At 43.2% G+C, this 16,820-nt stretch overlaps 1 protein-coding gene across 2 annotated transcripts in view; it reads right to left on the reverse strand.

Moving 5' to 3' along the window:
• Nucleotides 1–16,136, reverse strand: part of LOC117451354 (excitatory amino acid transporter 3-like) — a 36,028-nt gene extending 19,892 nt beyond the window's left edge. For both annotated transcript variants that reach the window (XM_034089619.1, XM_034089618.1), the window contains exons 1-4: nt 15,936–16,136; nt 3,376–3,516; nt 2,921–3,013; nt 1,988–2,096 (exon numbers count right to left, since the gene is read on the reverse strand). In XM_034089619.1, the coding sequence (XP_033945510.1) occupies nt 1,988–2,096; nt 2,921–3,013; nt 3,376–3,516; nt 15,936–16,047 (455 nt within the window). In that variant the 5' untranslated portion in view covers nt 16,048–16,136. The remainder of the gene's footprint in view (nt 1–1,987; nt 2,097–2,920; nt 3,014–3,375; nt 3,517–15,935) is intronic.
• Nucleotides 16,137–16,820: the final 684 nt, after the last annotated feature.

A 16,820-nucleotide genomic window follows, 5' to 3' on the forward strand; every position in this document is an offset into this window, starting at 1 on the left:
GAAATAAAAAAGGAATAATCAATGTTTTGTGCATATTCCTGCTTGTACCACTTTATTAACCAGCTCATACATTAATTATTTGGGACTCCCTATGGTGTCAATAATGATAGTACTTTTTATGTACTTACATTTTTCCTTCTTTTTTTCTCAATAAAAAAATCTGTTTTCTTCTTATTTTATGAGCTATGAGCTCTTTGGTGGTTTTAACTGCATATACTTTTTCAAATACAAGACGAGGCTGTTCTATTCTATAAAGAAGCATGTGTTCAGATATCTTAAATAAAAATCCAAACTTGAAATAACAATTTAATTTTGTTTTGATATATAGAAACTAATACAATGGTGAGAAAAATACCAACTGTATGTTTATTTAAAAGCGGTCTTACAACCCTTAAGATGGTGGTCATCAACAACGCACTCAGGATTATAACTGGATGCTTGAAGCCTACCCCTGTGTCCCTCTTGCCAGTCCTCGTGAGAATAGCTCCGGCCGGCCTCCGACGGGAGGCTGCCACCCTCGCCCTGGTCAGGAAAGCCCAAAAGCATGACTGGCACATCCTGCATAACACGCCAACGAGAGCAGCGCCCCTAAGTAGGCTCAAGTCCCGCCTCCCCTTCAACGAGGCAGCACAAGAGATTCTCAATTCCACCTCTGAGGACCTCTCCAGAGATGCATGGTTGGCGGCTGCTTGGAAGCAGGAGTGGGAGCTAGCCGGCCCCTCCCGCCTCCATCGCTACATCTGGGACCCAGGAGATGGCGCCATAGGAGGAGACGACCTACCACGCCGGCAATGGACCACACTAAACCGCCTACGAACTGGGGTCGGTCGCTTCAAAACATCAATGAAGAAGTGGGGCCTGGCAGACAGTTCTGCATGCGAGTGCGGTGACCCTGAACAGACTGCCAAACATATAATAACCACCTGCCCATTATATAGACCACCCTCGGAAGCCAGCCTCTTCGACTTAGGACCAGAGATGCGGGCATGGCTACACGACACCGAGTTGGACCTCTGACGTTACACGAAAGAAGAAGAACCCTTAAGATTCAAGAAGACCATGACAGTGTTATTCTTGGTGGGCGGAGCCTGTAAGCAGGTGGATTAAAGGTGTTCTCGTTGAGAGGAAAAGGTGTAACTGTAACTTAAAATGCATTGTATACTTACTACATCCTTCTGGCTTTTCCTGAATCAATCCATATTTAACCCTTAAATGGTTTCTGTATCCTGTTAAATGTGTGTCTGTGTTACGGTGGCCAGCAGGTGCAAACGCGGAACAACGGCCAAAACGCATACATAAGCAGGAAACAGCTGCAAATAATGAAATGAAAAACAAACAAATCCTGAAAAACAAATACAACAAAAAAACGCTGCATTTACAGAAATGATGCAAAGTAAATACAACACACAAACCCCGAAAACAAACGCAACAGAAAAACGCTGCAAATACAAAAACACATACAAACCCCAAAACACATCCAAACCCCAAAACACACAGTGCTCCAGGCCTCTAGGGGGCGCGCTACGTGTATGCGTGTTTGGCCATTGTCCCACGTTTGCACCTGCCGGCCACCGTACTGTGTCCATGTGTTAAATTGATGTAGTAACCAAGTAACTACAGTGTAATACCAGTAATGGTGTTACATGGGTGTAATAACCATGTTACACTGGTATATATTGTGGGTGCAATACAGTTGTAATAAGGGTGTACAAATGTTGTAACTGTTACATGGGTGTAATATCGGAGTAGTATGGGTACAATTATGGTCTAATAGGGTTGTATTCATGTGTAATATGGGTGTAATAACAGTATATTATGGGTGTAATATAGAAAATAGCAATGCATGACTTTCCAAAATATGTGTGATATGTGATAGCCCATTTAAGGGACAGAATAGTTATTCCCTGCCATGATGAAATTGATGCATGAAAAAATCAATTAACTTTTAAATGCTAGAACGTCAGATATATTGTCGCTTTTTTCTCACCTCACAAGATCCAGCAAGGCATCGATGGTGGAGAAAGTTTCCTGCTCTGTCTCCTCCTTCTCGACAGTGTGGGCGGCTCCGGGCTGGACCGTCAGCACCAACAATAACCCTTCAGCACAAATTCAAATTTAGGCATGATGATATTTAAACAACAGGTTTAAGTCACAACGTTGTTGACACAGTATACAAATACATTAAAAACTCAACTTGTACATTATTACGAGTATTTTTTTACCTGTGAAAGCCTTTTCTAGTAATAATACCATGAAAAGTAATAGAACATGAATATTAAACCAAAACACACATGGATCAATAATGTCCTTTTTTAGTCTAAAACATTTGTAATTCCTTTAATAAACATGTAACCCAAAAAATGAACTAAGTATTACTTCCTTGTGGTTATCAATAAACAGGAATAATAAAAAAAAGTATAATCACAAAAATACAAGTAAAACACAAAAGGGACTTCAGCATTTAAATGTGTTTAAGTTATATCTGTTCAATATGTATATCACTGTCTACAGCAGGGGTGTCAAACTCAATTTCATTCCGGGCCATACCAGCATTATGGTTGCACTCAAAGGGCCGGTTGTAATTTTAATTATATATAAATATATACATATGTAAAAAATATATAATATATATTAAATAATATATTATATTACATTGTTGGCTCTGCATTGGATTATTATCAGTTCTGGTAATATCTTCCTAAATAACTACGTCTGAAAGCAGAAGTCTAGGGCAAATCATTGAAAGCAAATATTCAACAATTACACCACTTGTATTGTATATTATATTCTTTGCAAGCTCTTGTGGGCCACATAAAATGAGGTCGCGGGCCGGATTTGGCCCCCGGACCTTGAGTTTGACACCCTTGGTCTAGAGGAATGTGCACTTTAAAAAATGTAATTTATTTTCACAATCTCTTACCTATGCTCACAGCAATGATTGTCGTCCCGACAAAGTACACGGCCGCACGCAGAGCGATATGACCGGAGACGTGAACACTCAGGCCAGACACTCCTGGAAAAAAAATATGCATTTAAAACATTATAGAATGGAAATCGGGTTTATTGCAAAGTCGTTGCAAGGAATTTACTTTGGTGTATAAAGGTACAGTAATTAGTATTTCTTTTAAAAAAAGAAAAAAAATCTAAAAACTATATTTAATATATATATTAATTGTACATTCTGTTCTTGTATATATCATATTCTATTTACTTGTATATAGACTTCTTGCACTATTTTTTATTTGTATTTTATTATATACGTATGCATCGTTGGAGGAGCTCGGGTCAGAATAATTCCATTGCCATTTCTACACTGTAGCTTATGTTCATATGACATTAAAACCTTTGAATCTTTGAATCTTGAATCATCCTCACCTGAAATGACGCTGGTCACGATGAGAGGAACCGCCACCAGCTGCAGCATCCTCATGAGGACATTTCCTGGAAAGGCGATGTACAGTTTGTCCATGTCTGTCAGTTCCATGTAGTGATCCATTATATAGCCAAATACAATCCCTGTGGGAAAATAACACAATGACAACACACATGAAAACCAAACTTAAAAGGTTTTAAATCTTACATTAATTTCACCAAGATACAAGGGATGAAATTGTTTAATTAGCAGGTGGCGAAAAACAAATCTCCAGGTTCACTTTGAAATCTATAAAGAGAGACTTGGCCTTTATAATTTGGAATTGAAAACGCACGACAATCGTTCTTCTCTGACATCATTACCAAAAACAAAAACAACGCACGTGCCTTGTTTGCTACCGTCGACAGACTAACTAACCCCCCAGTGTCAGTAGCCTCTGAATTTCTATCCACCAGGGCGTGCAATGATTTTGCCTCCTTCTTCACTGACAAAATTCAGAAAATCAGACAAGCAGTCAGTGCCTCTGCATCAGGAACAGCAAATGTGTTGTCTCTGTGTCCACTTAACATCAAGTCAAACACCATGACACAATTCTATCAGATTAATGATAAAAACCTAGAGGACATTATACAACTTCTGAAGTCCTTCTCCTGCTGCCTTGATATTATTCCAACAGGATTTTTCAAAGATGTTTTGCCTTGCAATGGCATCAGATCTACTTCATATAGTAAACAAATCTCTTCACTCAGGTATTTTTCCACAGGCCCTGTAAACTGCAGTCATTAAACCGCTCTTAAAAAAGAATAATCTAGATGCTTCAGTAATGAACAATTACAGGCCCATATCAAACCTTCCATTTCTAGGTAAAATCATTGAAAAAGTTGTTTTTCAACAGTTGAGTAATTTCTTGCATTTAAATGGTTGTTTAGATGTGTTCCAGTCAGGCTTTCGTCCAAACCACAGCACTGAGACTGCTCTTGTAAAGGTCTTTAATGACATCCACTTAAACACAGACAGTGGCAGAACTTCAGTGTTAGTATTATTAGATCTCAGTGCTGCGTTTGACACTGTTGACCACAGCATATTACTAGACCGACTGGAAAACTGGGTGGGACTTTCGGAAACAGTTCTAAATTGGTTTGAATCCTACTTAAAGGACAGAAACAACTTTGTTTCTATAGGTAAATACACATCTGAGTTGACAAATATGACATGTGGGGTTCCTCAAGGCTCCATCTTCGGGCCTCTTCTCTTTAACATCTACATGCTACCACTGGCTCAGATAATGAAAAACAACAAAATAAGTTACCATAGCTATGCGGATGACACACAAATTTACGTAACAATTTCACCAGGAGACTATGCTCCAATTCAAACACTGAGTAAGTGCATTGAACAAATCAATGACTGGATGTGTCAGAACTTTCTCCAATTAAACAAAGATAAAACTGAGGTAATGGTTTTTGGAGCCAAGGCAGAATGTATAAAAGTTAGCGCTGAGCTTCAGCCTGCAATGTTCAAACCAACAGATAAGCCAGAAATCTAGGTGTAGTCATGGACTCTGACCTGAGTTTCAACAGTCACATTAAAACAGTTACTAAATCAGCCTACTATCACCTAAAGAACATATCTAGGATTAAAAGACTAATGTCACAGCAGGATTTGGAAAAACTTGTCCATGCCTTTATCTTCAGTAGACTGGACTACTGCAATGGTGTCTTCACAGGTCTCACTAAAAAATCTATTAGAAAGCTGCAGCTGATTCAGAACGCTGCTGCTCGAGTCCTCACTAACACTAAGAAGGTGGATCACATCACTCATGTTCTTAAGTCTTTGTTGGGGCGGGTGGCGCAGTGGTCTGTGCATCTGATCATCAGATCAAGGGGGGTGCTGGGGAACTCCAGTTCGAAACCCGCTCCTGCTGCCACTGCGTCAGGCCGTTGTGTCCTTGGGCAAGACACTTCACCCGGATTTGCTCCTGTGGGTATTGTCCACAGTGACCATTGCATGTATAAATAATGTGTATCTGTAAAGTTCAGTTATTATGCTCCAAATATCTGGAACAAACCGGCTCAACATGGCTCAAACCGGACATCCCATCTCTTGACAACCCGTATGATACAATCCATTAAATATTTATTATGGACATAATCTCTTTTTCCATGAGGCAGCAGGAAAATCCATTTGAGGAAACGTGGAAAAAATTTAACAATACATATTCCAGGGATGACCATGCTTTGTTTAATTGAGCTCCCGTACACTACCAGGAGTGTAAGCACACATTTCACAATACAGGCAGCAACACATTTGCAGAGCTCACACTCAGATTTGACCCAGTTTGCAGTGAGGAGCATGAAAAGCTCTTAAAAGTAGAAGTGCTAAAAAAGACAAAAAGTTTTGAGATGCATGTAAACATTATTTGCAAGATAACAATAACTTCTACTCTTATAATAAGTTCTACTGCGCATCCCAAAGAAGAAAATGTGTTCGGTCTAGAAAAAGTGTAATTGTAAAAATAAAAGATAAACATCTAAATGGGAAAGTGGTTTGAAATAATAACAGATAAGTCACATGCCAGCAATACATGTCAATGATTTAAGTTTACTTCTAAAAATGTAAATTTGTTCAGAGATCATACATTTACCAAAAATGTCCCCACTAACAAACGATTTAACATACAGTATGTTTAAAGAAAACTACGGTGGCTGACAGGGGCTAACGTGCTACAATGGCCCAAAAATCTTCTATTTGATGCAAAATAAAAAACACAAATGCACCAAAACACATGCATATGAAGAAACATCTTCACCAAATTGATTAAACATGGGCAGGGTTTACTGATGCACACTAATGATTACCAGAGGCCTGTACTACGAATGCAGTTCAACATACCTGGATATGTGTGAGTTATCTGGCTTAACTGACCCAAAACAAATGCAATCTCGCTAAGCGGTCCTACGACACTGGATATCAACTCGGTAACTCAAGCCAGGGTTTCTCTGTCCGTCTGAGTGTGCGTTCACATCAAAGGGGCAGGGCTAGCAACATTTGACCAATCACAAACATGGACAAGCGTACTGACAGCGCAGCGTCATACTTCCTGAATGAAAAACTATAATATTAGACAAATATGAAGAAGTTACACTTTAAACATCCATGTCATAAACACTTTATCCAGGATAAAAGGTGAATACAGAAAAGCTGGTATAGAAAAAAAGTGTTTGAATGCGTACATTAACAGGTTTATGATATCACTGCCCCATCTAAAGGCCAGGTAACACCAAGCCGATTTCAGTCCTGTCGCCCTACTCAGATTGGTGTGTCCCGCACCGTCGTGTCTTTTTGGCAGTTCCGACACCTTCCGCCCCCGATTCAACATGTCGAATCAGGGAGCTATCGGCAAAAGAAATCACTCTGATTGGCTGTTCAGCTGCCTGTCAGTGTTATGATGTTGTATATTAATATAATCTTGGATTATAATTACTGATGCATGGAATGTGGTAGCAGCAGTACTTTAAGGTTACCAGCCACAATGCTTAAATCGTTTCTTTCTGCTTCAGAGAGCTGAAGTTTGTATATATCACGCAGTCTGTGTGTACGGGCTACTTGGCCGTCGGCTGAAGTCTTTGCGGTGTGTTCCAGTGCGACTGTTGGCTAAGACTCAGGAGACGTGAGGCGACACAACAGTCGTGTTCCGTCGGGACGTGTTCTCTGTTGTCAGCTTGGTGTGTCAGGGCCTTAAGACACGAGTCGATCTGACTTTAATTACATTTGACTCGAGTGTTTCGTCAACTTAATGTGTTGCTTAAAATAATAAGCAATAATTTCCTCGCTGCGATGCCTGCCGTCAGCGAACCGAGCCGGCCCTTGACGACCGGCCGTTCTGTGATTATCCATATTCTACAGATGGCCAGTCTGCCCCTGCTCACAAACATATTAAGATCCAAAGCTTTAGTGCATTTTGAATCAATGCTGACAGTCTCTTCTCGGTCGACCGAATGCTTCTCGTTTTGCGCCGTCCCGTTCAAATGACAATCACATTTCCATGCTCGCGCCAGGGCCAGGGGAGGGGTTACAAGGCTCGCGTCTTGTGCTGCATTCACTTGCACTCGGACATTAGGGATTTTCTCTCATAAATGTCCGATGAGCCAATACCTTTCTTACAATACAAAGCAAATTTTACAGGCCAAATATTATTGCTGGCGGGCCAACAATGGCCCGTGGGCCGCCTGTTGCCGACCCATGCTGTATAGGGTGCTGTGTGGGTCACTCAAGCATCCCCTTCTCTCTGCCAATCACAGAGCTGCACATTATTGCTGGTCAGTGTGCGGGCCTGTGGTTGGGTGAGCAGAGGGTTAGGGCTGGAGAGTGTGTGACGTTGACCCTGCTGTGTTGTGTGTGAGTTAGGCCCAATCCCAAACCACGCCCTACACCCTACCCCTACACACTCCCCCTCAGTGACGGAGTGACACTCGCAGCTCAATGAGGCTCCCTCCTGTCAGATGGAGGGAGTAAATACAGCGGCAAGCTTTGGGACAAACTCCCCTCTCTCCGGCAGAAACAGGAAATGCCGAATATCTTCAGTCTATGACGGAATTTTTTTAACAATGACGCAAAAATCTGAAAGCCGTCCGTCATGTTGACAGATTAGAACAAACTCAGAACAGCGCCAAAGTTTCCCCGTAGCGGGGCTCCGGTATTATGCCGTGTTATGCATGCCCGCCCAAAAGGAAATTATATCGTTTGCAAACCTAACTTTGCCGAACAGATCAACAAAAGTATTTGCTTTACGCTGTGCACGCTCCCGCGAGGTGCTGTGGGCATGCATAACACAGTGCTAACTAGGGGTGTAACGGTATCCGTATTCGTCCCGTACCGTCACGGTTCGGCACATGCAGTCACACGACGAATACGCCTTTATTTTACGAGTGGGAACAAAGTCTGTCATTCATGGCAGTATCCACTACACTATAATCCAGGGGGCGGTATTGCGCCTAAAAGCTGTGTGCCAGCCGCCCTTAAAAAACAAATGAAGAAGAAGAAACACAACAAAACGAACAAAATACAAAAAGAAGAAAAGTTAGTATGGCGATTTCAGATAACACACAGGAGCTAGAAGACCCACCTGCTTCTTTTAAATCAGCTGTGTGGGAACATTTCGGGTTCCCTGTGGACTACAATAACGATGAGGTGTACGAGTGGTGGATCGGACGAAGACGGTGTGTCGGCGTGGCTCGACAGCGGTGCGGTATGCTAATGGTAACACACGCCAAACATGCTAAATCATATCAGAAGGCATCACCCAGATTTGCCAATCACCGGAGCCCGGAAAAAGACAACAGCAGTTCAACAGATTATCCCAGCTGTTTTTAATAAAGCAATAGACATGAAAGCCGTGAGACCAAAATAAATAACGGAAGCTTTTGACATATGTTTTTCAACGACTATGCCCTCTTGAAACACTTTGTTATTATTTATGATAATAAATAATAAAGACATTCTTTTTAGTTTTACAGCTTATTGATAATATGGCCATCTGAGTGTGTGTGGTACTGTTTGTGGTTTGTTTTTAACAGTGTAATACAGTTAATTATTCAAAATGTCAGAGTTCCTTATTTTTAAACTGAAACTTGCACTACTGTTCAAAAATAAATAACAACAAACCTGGAATTATGCAATTGGGACTTTTTTTTGCTTTTTCTTGTTGTACCGAACCCGTACCGAACCGTGACCCCCAAACCGAGGTACGAACCGAACCGTGACTTCTGTGAACCGTTACACCCCTAGTATAGTGCTAACAGTTCACGAGAGAGTGTCCACCCCCCTGTTGACAGTTCACAAGCGTGCTGTCTGGTATTCCCCGTCAGCAGTGTTTGGTTGACCTGGACGACATTCTGGTGCATGGCAGCTCGTTTGAGGCGGCCCTGGGATCTCTACGAGTGGTGCTGGAAAGGATCAGAGCCTCTGGCTTGAAGCTACACCCAGAGAGGTCACTTTCCTGGGCCACAAAGTGGGGGGCGAAGGCATCGGCACCATGCAAGAGAAAGTGCAGGCGGTCGCAGACTGGCCTAATCCTCTCAACCAGAAGCAGCTGAAGAGTTTCCTGGGCCTGGCCTCGTACTACAGGAAGTTTGTGTGGGGTTTTGCTTGCACTGCTGCACCCCTGTTCCAGCTGCTACAGAAGGACAGTGATTTGGTTTGGACTGAGCAATGTCAAGCAGCGTTTGACAGCCTTCGGCGTGCCTTGAGTGAGGCCCTGGTCCTCGCCCCAGCCAACCCCATTCTGCCATTCACCCTGGACACAGACGCTAGTGGTGTGGGTGTAGGAGGAGTGCTCTCCCAGACTACACCAGAGGGGGAGCGGGTGGTGGCGTACTTCAGCCGGGCGTTCAACAAAGCAGAGCGACGATATTGCGTCACTCGCAGGGAACTCTTGGCAGTGGTGCTGTCCATCAGGCACTTTAAATACTACCTGTGCGGCCAGGTGTTCATGGTGAGGACTGATCACTCTGCACTACAGTGGCTCATGACATTCAAGGAGCCAGAAGGGCAGGTCGCCAGGTGGTTAGAAGAGCTCCAAGCTTTCGACTTCAAGGTGGAGCACCGGGCTGGGGTGCGTCACACCAATGTAGACACTCTCTCCCGCCGCCCGTGTGCCGCCGACGGATGCCATTACTGTGAAAGGAGAGACCCGTGAAAAGGAGCTGCTGGAGGAGGACACCGGCTGAGCTGCAGCTCGACAAGTGGCAGTGTTCTCCAAAGCAACCAAGGGGCTGTGGTCGCAGTTTGAGGCTCTGCGCCTGTGTCAGGGCGTACTGCAGCGTGTGTGGAAGGAGCCAGCAACGGGGGAGAAAAAATGGCAGGCGGTGGACCTGAAGCCTGCAAGAGGCTGTACTCAAGGCCATGCATGGAACGGCAGGCTCTGGGCATTTTGGCGTCACTAAGACTCTCCGCCGCCTTCGCCAGGGCTGCTACTGGGGGCAGTGCCGGAGGGATGTCGAAGACTACTGTCGCCGCTGTGACCCTTGTATGGCTCATAAGGGCCCCGTGGTCATTCCCATCCTCCGCTCTCAGGCACAAGATGGATGAACTTCACCTCCTGATCCAGTCAAACAAAACCTACGGTGACTGCTCCGCCATCTGCCTGACTGAAACCTGGCTGGATCATTCGATTCCCGACCAAGCAGTATCACTCGCAGGATACCACAGTCCACCGAGCCGACAGGTCAGTGGAACTAACACACAAATCTAAAGGTGGTGGAATATGCATTATGGTCAACCATCGCTGGTGCACAAACTCCACCTCGCTAAGCCATGCATGTTCCCCACTTCTGGAGCATCTAACTGTCAAATGCAGACCCACCTACCTTCCCAGAGAGTTTGCATCGGTAATCATAATCGGTGTTTACATTCCACCTGAGGCTAACGCTAACACCACCATGAGCGATCTAGCCAGTCACATCTCCTCCGTGGAAAACGCACATCCAGACGCAGCAATAATTGTGTTAGGCGACTTCAACCACACCAATCTGTCCACGGAGCTTCCCAACTACCACCAGCAAGTTACCTGCCCCAGCAGAGGAAACAACACACTCGACCACTGCTATACTCCACTCAAGGAGGCTTACCGTGCTTCTGCGGGAGCTCCGCTCGGCAAGTCGGACCACGCAATGCTGCTGCTTATCCCGAAGTACAAACAACAATTAAAATCCTCGGAAACACCAATAAAATCCTCTAAGTCCTGGTCCACAGAAGCCATCGAAAAGTTGCGTGGATGCTTCGCATGCACTGATTGGGAAGTTTTCAACGCAGCTGGGGACCTCCATGCCTACACCGACACAGTGACGTCATATGTCCAATTTTGTGAGCAGCTGTGCATCCCGACAAAAACAGTAAAACAACACAACAACAATAAGCCCTGGTTCACCAAAAAATTCAACAATTAAGAAAGGACAAAAACTATGCATACAAATCCGGAAATAAAGAGGACTATATGGCTGCAAAATACAAACTTAGATCTGGAATAAGAAAAGCCAAATTCAATTATGCTTCAAAAATAGAACAGGACATTTCAAACAATAACACTAGGACAGTTTGGAAAAAACTTCAGGTCCTCACCAACTACAAAACAAAGCCTCCCCCCACACCTGAAAATGACCATCAGCTTCCGGACAAACTGAACGCCTTCTACAGCAGGTTTGATCATTCTCCAGTTGCTCCACTATCACCCCCATCTCCCCCCCCTCCCCCACCATTCCTCATCAAAGAGGCAGAGGTGAGGTGCACGTTCAGGAGACTGAAGAGAAACAAGGCGGCAGGCCCAGACAACATCAGCCCTGCGGCACTCCATCACTGTGCTGCAGAACTGGCCCCTGTTTTCACCAACATCTTCAACTCCTCCCTCTGCCAGTGTTCAGTTCCTCACTGTTTTAAGGAATCCACTATCATCCCTGTACCCAAGTCTAATAAAATATCCTGCCTCAATGACTACAGACCCATAGCCCTCACATCTGTGGCGATGAAATCATTTGAGCGCATCATTCTCAGGCACCTAAAAACCAGCACGTCCCCCCTCATGGATCCATATCAATTTGCTTACAGAACCAACAGATCCGTTGATGACGCTGTCAACCTGGCAATCCATCACACTCTACAACACCTGGAATCCCCCAACACCTACGCCCGCATCTTGTTCCTGGACTTCAGCTCCGCTTTCAACACCATCAACCCGGAAAAACTCTTCAATAAACTAATGGACATGAACACTGACCCCTGCATCTGTCACTGGATCCACAGCTTCCTCTGGAACAGACAACAACGGGTCAAAATAAATAACTCCACATCTCTCCCTCTGCACCTCAGTACAGGAGCTCCACAAGGCTGCATCCTATCCCCCTGGTTATTCTCACTCTACACAAACCAACTCACATCCCAGCACCCACAGTCAACATATATAAATACGCAGATGACACAACGATAACAGGACTCATCTCAAATAATAATGAAACACAATACCTCACTCAGATCCATCAAGCAGTCACCTGGTGCTCAGAAAACAACCTCCTACTTAACACAGCAAAAACCCAAGAAATAATCATCGACTTCAGGCGAAAGCCACAGCCCAAATCACCTCTATCTATCTCCGGCAAACTCATTTCCACCACAGAATCACTCAAATTTCTTGGCACTCACATAAGCAATAACCTCAAATGGAAGACCAACACAGACCACATCTACAAAAAAGCCAACCAAAGGCTATTCTTTCTGCGGCAGCTCAAGAAATACAGAGTGAGGAAACATCTCCTAATCCAGTTCTACACAGCCATCATCCAAAGCATCCTCACACTATCCATCACAGCCTGGTACAGCAGTTCAGACCACCCATGTCTTCCAACTTCTGCCCTCAGAGAGGCGCTACAGGTCACTGTCCGCCAAAACCGCTCGCTTAAAAAACAGCTTCTTCCCCTCTGCAATACGGACACTAAGGCCCATTCCCAAACCGCCCCCTACACCCTACCCCTACACCCTACCCCTACACCCTACCCCTCCGTTTGCGCGTTCACGCGGAGGCTCCGCCATATTGAGGGCTGTTCCAAAGCAACGAGTGTGGAGCGAGTGTGGAGGGGGAGTGGGCTATCAATCCCTCAAACAGCGAGTCTGCAGCGGTGCTGACTTGAGACAGGTCTCTACCTGACCGGAGTCACGCTGTGTGTGTCCGTCAGGAAACAAGCTGTTAACAAGTAGTTCCAGCAAACATCCACTGATAAATTGCGATGTTAACAACCTCATGATAACCTCATATGTTTTAACTTAGGATCAAACCTGTGTTTAGTCTAGAAAAAGGTAAATGTGTGCATTTTATTATAAAGTTGTGTATATTTACAGACCGTTGCAAAAACTAAGAAGCTTATAAACATCAGGTTTAAAACTAAAAGAGCTTTGAAACACAATGAAAGATGTTTGGAGTTTTATTTGAGTTATTCATTTAAACTTTTTGTCTAAGAGATGCTGATTTGAAACCGTTGTTACATACAGTTACGGCATTTCCTGTTTCTGCCGGAGAGAGGGGAGTTTGTCCCAAAGCTTGCTGCTGTATTTACTCCCTCCATCTGACAGGAGGGAGCCTCGTTGAGCTGCGAGTGTGGCTACAGACGGAGTTCACTCCATCACGGAGGGGTAGGGTCGAGGGAGTGGTTTGGGATTGGGCCTAAATGGACTCTAAGGCCCATTCCCAAACCGCCCCCTACACCCTACCCCTCCGTTTGCGCGTTCACGCGGAGGGTCCGCCATATTGAGGGCTGTTCCAAAGCAACGAGTGTGGAGGGGGAGTGGGTTATCAAGCCCTCAAACAGCGAGTCTGCAGCGGTGCTGACTCGAGACCGGTCTCTACCTGACCGGAGTCACGCTGTGTGTGTCCGTCAGGAAACACGCTGTTTACAAGTAGTTCCAGCAAACATCCACTGATAAATTGCGATGTTAACAACATCATGATAACCTCATATGTTTTTAATTTAGGATCATACCTGTGTTTAGTCTAGAAAAAGGTAAATGTGTGCATTTTATTATAAAGTTGTGTATATTTACAGACCGTTGCAAAAACTAAGAAGCTTATAAACATCAGGTTTAAAACTAAAAGAGCTTTGAAACACAATGAAAGATGTTTGGAGTTTTATTTGAGTTATTCATTTAAACTTTTTGTCTAAGAGATGCTGATTTGAAACCGTTGTTACATACAGTTACGGCATTTCCTGTTTCTGCCGGAGAGAGGGGAGGCCGTCCCAAAGCTTGCTGCTGTATTTACTCCCTCCATCTGACAGGAGGGAGCCTCGTTGAGCTGCGAGTGTGGCTACAGACGGAGTTCACTCCATCACGGAGGGGTAGGGTCGAGGGAGTGGTTTGGGATTGGGCCTAAATGGACTCTAAGGCCCATTCCCAAACCGCCCCCTACACCCTACCCCTACACCCTACCCCTCCGTTTGCGCGTTCACGCGGAGGGTCCGCCATATTGAGGGCTGTTCCAAAGCAACGAGTGTGGAGGGGGAGTGGGTTATCAAGCCCTCAAACAGCGAGTCTGCAGCGGTGCTGACTCGAGACCGGTCTCTACCTGACCGGAGTCACGCTGTGTGTGTCCGTCAGGAAACACGCTGTTTACAAGTAGTTCCAGCAAACATCCACTGATAAATTGCGATGTTAACAACATCATGATAACCTCATATGTTTTTAATTTAGGATCATACCTGTGTTTAGTCTAGAAAAAGGTAAATGTGTGCATTTTATTATAAAGTTGTGTATATTTACAGACCGTTGCAAAAACTAAGAAGCTTATAAACATCAGGTTTAAAACTAAAAGAGCTTTGAAACACAATGAAAGATGTTTGGAGTTTTATTTGAGTTATTCATTTAAACTTTTTGTCTAAGAGATGCTGATTTGAAACCGTTGTTACATACAGTTACATGCATTTCCTGTTTCTTCCGGAGAGAGGGGAGGCCGTCCCAAAGCTTGCTGCTGTATTTACTCCCTCCATCTGACAGGAGGGAGCCTCGTTGAGCTGCGAGTGTGGCTACAGACGGAGTTCACTCCATCACGGAGGGGTAGGGTCGAGGGAGTGTTTTGGGATTGGGCCTAAATAACCCCAATGAACAATAATAATCCACCACACCTTGAATTGTAAATTATGATATGTTTTTGCCCTGTGCTGTGTGTTGTACTTTTTATTGTCTGTTTATTGTATGTTGAACTGTATGGAACAAGCTGTAATACTCTGCACTGAACACGAATTCCACCAGCCTGGCTGTGTGGTCATTAAAGATTCTAATCTAATCTAATCTAATTGTCTGTTATTTAATTTGCTATTTCAGGGTCACTCAATAGAATGATATGTCAATCGATCATGTGTCTCCAAATACAGAATAAAAACATTAAATAAATGATGCGTATTAATATATTAATTTCACTGAAAATAGTACAAATACACTTTTATTTATATAACCTTCTGATGTATCTATGTTTAATATGTTTTTAATAATATAAAGTTTGGAAAATGTCATTAAAATAAATAAATAAAAGTATAAAATGCAGTGGTTAAGACTGTCCGCGAGAGGGGGCTGTTTAAACTGGAGAAATCAGATTCGTTACCCTGGCAACCGAATGAGGCGTTTTATGTTAACATGCACTTTAAGTACCAACAGTAAAAGTACTCGTAATGCCTTCAATTATTACTTTCGTTTTACTACTGGCTAACTTAACCTATAATAACTTACTTTTTAGTACAGTAATTGAGTACATGTAGGCTACTTAATTACAATGAAATTGAGTATGTTTCTTATTGGAAATAAAACAAATATACCGTTCATTTAGTTTAACTGCGCTTATTATTCATCACGATTAGTAACAAAGCAACTGCATTTGAATATCCATAAAACCAACGATAAGACATACAACAAGCAACCGAAGTCAGCTAAAGTGTGTAAGCCAGTTTTAAAACGTTGAAAGAGCAGATTTATAATTCAGTTAAAACTCTTTTAAAGTTGCACTGGGCTCTCCGGCCTGAGATGAACTCACCCAAGAAGACGGCGATCAGGCTGGAGAGCAGGAAGAGGTGATGCCGGACGTAGAGGCTGAAAGCGTTCCCTCTGCCGCGGTTGGTCACTGCCGGCTCCGGGGCTTCCTCCATCTTCACTCACTTTATAGAAAGATAAACTATCAAGAAAGCTGAACTGTTATGAGATACTTTTTTTGTCAATATTCACCAACGTTCGGCCGTTATGCTTAAAAACCACGTTTGAATGGAGTAACCATGGCAATATAATGCGTTCGAAATTCGACATTATCAACTGTTTTGGTTAAGATTATTTATTTCTCCCTCATTGCACTTTCCTAGTTGTTTAAATATGCGTATATATTTGTAGTTGTTATCAACTCTCTTCCGTCATTTGTTATTGAAACAAAATGAAAACCTAATTTTGCTAAAGTTAAATAAATATGAATCATTCCAGGCTAAGAATTCAGGCAAATACACAGCACAATTCAGGAGCTGACATCAACAAAATGTATCATTATAAAAAAAATGCAAATAAAATGAAGGGATGAAATTACCTATTTAAAATATGTATTAGTAGAGAGCGCTGATAACAAAAAAACAAATAATTATACTTTTTTTTATATTTAAAAATAACAATGCGAATAGAGACAAATGTGTTTTTTTATATTATTTATTCAACATTTCTAGATTATCTGGTAGCTTTAGTTATTTTTCAGATTACACATTTTTCATACCCTTCCTTTCCAGTTCAAATCAGTTAAAAAGACCAGGAGCCTGGGGAGCAGTAGGGGCCAAGTGCCTTGCTCAATGGCCCCTGGCAGTGCCTAGGAGGGAACTGAAACCTCACGAAGTACCAAGTTAAAAATCAAATCTCTACAATAATGCATTGCTGTAAGTTAAACTAA

The sequence above is a fragment of the Pseudochaenichthys georgianus genome, chromosome 8 (assembly GCF_902827115.2).
Source record: "Pseudochaenichthys georgianus chromosome 8, fPseGeo1.2, whole genome shotgun sequence".
Classification (NCBI taxonomy): Eukaryota; Metazoa; Chordata; class Actinopteri; order Perciformes; family Channichthyidae; genus Pseudochaenichthys; species Pseudochaenichthys georgianus.